The 4,933-nt window shown below is 42.9% G+C and overlaps 1 protein-coding gene across 1 annotated transcript; it reads left to right on the forward strand.

Annotated features, from left to right (window-relative positions):
• The first annotated feature begins 1,689 nt into the window (after positions 1-1,689).
• RTL3 (retrotransposon Gag like 3) lies at positions 1,690-4,083 on the forward strand. The gene is given in 5 exon segments (XM_077889879.1): positions 1,690-1,729; positions 2,751-3,067; positions 3,221-3,522; positions 3,524-3,592; positions 3,594-4,083. Coding segments are annotated over 5 exon segments (1,218 nt in total).
• Positions 4,084-4,933: the final 850 nt, after the last annotated feature.

A 4,933-nucleotide genomic window follows, 5' to 3' on the forward strand; every position in this document is an offset into this window, starting at 1 on the left:
AGAATCGTTTACTTAAGAATGGAGAAAGAAGCGTAATGCATGCTATAATTATTTAAATTTTTTAATTAATAAGGTAAACTTCAATTGTGTGTTTTGGATTCTCAAAGGGAAAGCTTTAGTTATCTGAAAAATTCACATTAATAGAACACATCATTCCCAGATGATGGTGGTATTTTTTATGTATGGTATGTTTCTAAAGACTAAAACATTAAAAGGGAGGGAAAGAATATAACTTGATTTGCTAAAGATTTTACTTTCCTTTTTTTATAATCAATGTGAAGCTTTATTTTTATTTTTTAATATTTTATTGGACTTTGATGCCAATATATAGTATAACACCTAGTGCTCATCCCGTCAAGTGCCCCCTCAGTGCCCATCACCCAGTCACTCCAACCACCTGTCCACCTCCCCTTCCACTGCCCCTTGTTCATTTCCCAGAGTTAGGAGTCTCTCATGTTCTGTCACTCTCTCTGGTGTTTCCCACTCATTTTCTCTCCTTTCCCCTATAATCCCTTTCACTATTTTTTAAATTCCCTGTATGAGTGAAAGAATATAATGTTTGTCCTTCTCTGATTGACTTACTTCATTCAGCATAATACCTTCGAGTTCCATCCACGTTGAAGCAAATGGTGGGTATTCGTCCTTTCTAATGGCTAATATTCCATTGTGTGTGTGTGTGTGTGTGTGTGCGTGTGTGTGTGTGAGATCTTTTCTTTTCAAAGCCTCTGGATTCTGATTCAGTTAGTCAAGTCAATTTGCTGTAGTTTGAGCATATTCCATCACCAGGGTTTATCCATTATGCTGACTAATGTAGAGCTGAATGTTTTTAAAGGAGACTTGAGAACATCACTAACTAGATGTGTGATTTGAAGTTGCAAAAGACAATTCCCAGTCCCACTCTAGTAAAGAGACAAAAACAGCCCTCCCTTAGCCCTACCTAATTTGTGATTATAATTTGTCATGAGAAGAGAAGGTGAGATCTTGAGTGAGGTCACTTCTCAAGAGGCCAGCCCTTAAGGGGGTACCTGGAATTTGCTTATTGCACCTGAGTGGCTTAAGGAAGAATGAGAACCCTGAGCAAAGGCATTCAAACCAGGGTCCCTGCAAGACTGCTACAAGTACCCTTCAACAAAATTCGCCTCACCCACGGTCTTACCATATTATACCTTGTCTAGATGTATTCATGATAATGATCCCAAGAAAACATTACCGGGAGGGACCCTAGGTACTGAGTAGGTGGGATGGGGAAGGGCCTGAGGGACTGCAGGCTGCACTCTCAGTGAGAATTAAACAAACACCCCAGTGTGGATGGAGTAAGGGGAGGTTACATGAGACAGACATAAAAAATAAAGTCCCAAACCACTGTGGTCGTTCAGAAATGTTTGCAACTTTTTTTTACAAGGGCAGTGGTATTATTTCTAATTTTCTAGCCAAATATTTATTAAATTAACCAAGGACTGAGTATATGAGCCTGCCTCACATCAGTGCATCATCTCACTTTCCCTGCAGTTTTAAACTGTAAGGTACTGTCAACCCCCCCACCAAAAAAAAAACCCTCTTCCACACTCTAAATAGTTATGTTACAGAGGAAAGTTGGAATGTGTTCTGGGAGTGGGTGTGTTTGTTTGAGTTCAGTGTGTGCTGAAAAGGCAAGCCTCCACAGCCATTTACACATCTTCCTCCTCAACGATGGGTACACAGCTGAGCTCCTGGACTAAGTCTCTGAATGGTAATGTACATTTATAAAGATTATTTTCTTAACTATTTTGAGGCATTTTATAAATAATACACATGTGTCTGCTGAGCACACATATATACTTAGTCAACTTTTGCTTATTTTCTTCTGAGGTTGGTCTTGTGTGGTTACTTTTGTGGTATGATTTCTGAGGTGTCAGAAAGAGTTTATACCTCAGTCACCCAAAAATATCTCTTGGGTTGACCCACCACAGAGCCTAAAATCTCCATATTGCTCAAACATTTTATTTAGTCATTGAAAGCATCTGTTAAAACCCAAATGTTACATTGGGATATTAAGCAGACATAAGATATTAAAGACTATATAAACTAGAAAAGAATAGGGATAAGTTGCTTCTAATGTTAAGTTTCAACAGAAAAAAAGCAAAATGACATACACAGTCTGGATCAGATGTTGTTTTTAAAATGAAATGGGGTCAGAACCAGCATATATGACTCATCTCATGAATGAGCCTATAGTAATAGAAACCCAGCATTGTTAGGCAAGATTTGTTCTAATTTATTTTAAACGAGTGATTTTCCACAGTTTCTGATCCTCAGATCCCACTCTCCTTACAGCATATCTCATACCTCCCTTGCTGAGCTCCAGAAGCAACCAGTGACCTGGTAATCAACCTTGGTGGGACCCAAATCCCTATCTCTTGAAAAATTCACAGAGCCTGACATCTTTTTGAAAGGTGCTTTTTCTAAATGGAACTTTTAGAAAAACCACCCAATCTCTCTATGTAGCTAACTGCCATCTCTCTACCAGCTAACTGGTAGAGGACTTAGTAGCTTCCTATATTGTTCTGAAATTGGAGAATAAAATTTTGCAAGCCCGAGTGTAGTGGCTGATGGAAGAAACTGTTGCCCCACAGGCCCAGATATAGAGCTCCAGATGCCCCAAACAGCCAAAGAAGTTGAACCACTTCAGTAACCCTCAGAGTCCCAGGAGCCACAGAAATCCCTAGAAAACCTAGATTTCCCAAAATCCTGAAAGTGCCAAAAATTCCCAGAATTTGAGAAACTCCAAAATCTCAGAGAGCCCCAGGAGGTCCCAGCCTGGAAGCCCCCAGCAGCCCAGGAGCACCAGAAAACACCAATGGTCCAGGAAACCCAGAGGCCCTTGGAACCTCCAGCAGCCCCAGAGTCTCTGGAACTTCCAACAACCCATGAGCCCCAGGAACCTTCACTGGTCTGTAAGCTCTCAGAAGCCTGGAAATCCCCAAATCTCCCAGAAGTCAAGGAACTCCAGAGGCCCCCAGTGGCCCAGGAGGCCAACAAGCCTCCAGAAATTAAGCCCCCAAAGCCCCCAGATATCCAGGATGCCCTGGTGGCCCAGAAATCCTAGAATTTAGAGCACCAGGATCTCGCAAGCGCCCAGGAAACCCACAAGGCAGCAGATTGCCAGGACACCCCAACATACCTGGAACCCCTTAAGCTTCCAACTCTCCAGGAGTCTCTGGAACCTGCAGTACCCCACTAGGCCCTGGATCCTTTAGATACCCAGGAGTTCCTATAGCCCTCATCACCCCAGAAGTCCCTGGAAGGCCTAATAGCTTCTTTGACATCAGCAGCTTCAGAGTTCCAGTCCCCCAGTGGGTTAGAAGGGGAAGCTTTTCCCCCGGAATACTGTTTAGACTTCAGGGGAGATGCTCATAAACTTTCTGAGTTCTTGATTCAATTGAATAGTTACATAAGAGTCAGAGGGCACCTGCATCACACTGAAGCAGCTGTAGTGAGCTTTGTTGGCAACTGCTTCTCAGGTGAGGCAGGAATGTTTTTAGCCCTTACTAGATATCCAAAGTGCCCTGCTGGAGCAATTTGAAAGTTTCATACAAGTGCTCCAGGATACTTTGACAGTCTGGAAAACATGTCAGTCACTGCATCAGTCAGCTGTGCCAATGGGAGGATCCTGCCCATCAGTATATGACCCACTTCCATCTCATTGTTCAAGAGCAAAACTGTGATGAAAGCACTCTCTGCATCCAATTTCAGGAAGGGCTTTCCAGTTCTATCTCAGACTATCTGTCTCACAATAACCCATCAGCCACCAACCTATTTAATCTGATCACTCAGTGCCTAGAAGAGAAACTAAGTAGTAAGACTGATCCAAACCCACAAGGAGCAAGTCCTTCTGAGGAGGGAGGTGGGCCTGAGAATTCAATAGCTAAAAACCAGCCTGTGCAGGCTGAAAGAAATAGCCCACATCTCAGTGAAGCTGAATGGGCCCACTGTTGTGAAAGTCACTTGTGCCTCTCCTGTGGTCATCCTGGTCATTTTGCCAGAGTTTGTTCTGTCAAGCCTTATCATGCACAGCAGGAAGGAAACATCAAGACCTGGTGGTAAGGGGGAATCCAGTCAGGCCAATCTACAAATATGTGCCCCCTTCACTTCCAATATCTATGTCTCATACCCTATGGCTTACTGTTGAAATCTGACTGGGAAGACAACAGTTCTTTTAGCAAGCAATGGTGGATTTGGGCTCCTACAGAAACAACATTGACCATTCTGTGGTTCTTCAAGAGAATCTGTGCATCTGCAATAATATCTTACTTCTGAAGCTTGAGGTGGTAGATGGACATCTATTGATTAATGGATCCATAAATCAATGAAACAACTCCTGTGGAAGTTGAAACTGGAAACCACGTTGCATAGTTCCAATTTGGGATTATTCATGTGCCACAAAGTACCCTCTGATTCTTGGAATTCACCAGTTTGAAGCACATGATCTAAACATTGAGTGGAGTACACTCACTGTGTCCTTTCCATCCCATTATTGTCACTACAATTGCTTCAAGGTACAGGTAGAATAGGAGATGTCATAATGAAATAATTGCTGAATAATGACTGTGCCTAACAACCTGTTTTCTGTTACCTCAGCTGTCATCAACATTTGCTGCTCTCTGAATCTCCCACGAATGGGGCACCTGGGTGGCACAGTCAGCTGAACTTCCAATTCTTGGTTTCAGCTCAGGTCATGATCTCAGAGTCCTGAGATAGAGCCCATGTTGGGCTCCAGGCACAGTGCAAGTCTGCTTAAGGTTGTCTCTCCTGCCTCTCTCAGCTCCCCACATGAGTACATGCACTGGCAAAGAACGACAAGTACTTGTACAATGACCCTGCCTCTCAGATCATGCAATGATCTCTGATCAGGCAACGAACCTGATGACTTTTGAGTTGCTTTTTTTCACCACCT

Source organism: Canis aureus, chromosome X (assembly GCF_053574225.1).
Source record: "Canis aureus isolate CA01 chromosome X, VMU_Caureus_v.1.0, whole genome shotgun sequence".
NCBI lineage: Eukaryota > Metazoa > Chordata > Mammalia > Carnivora > Canidae > Canis > Canis aureus.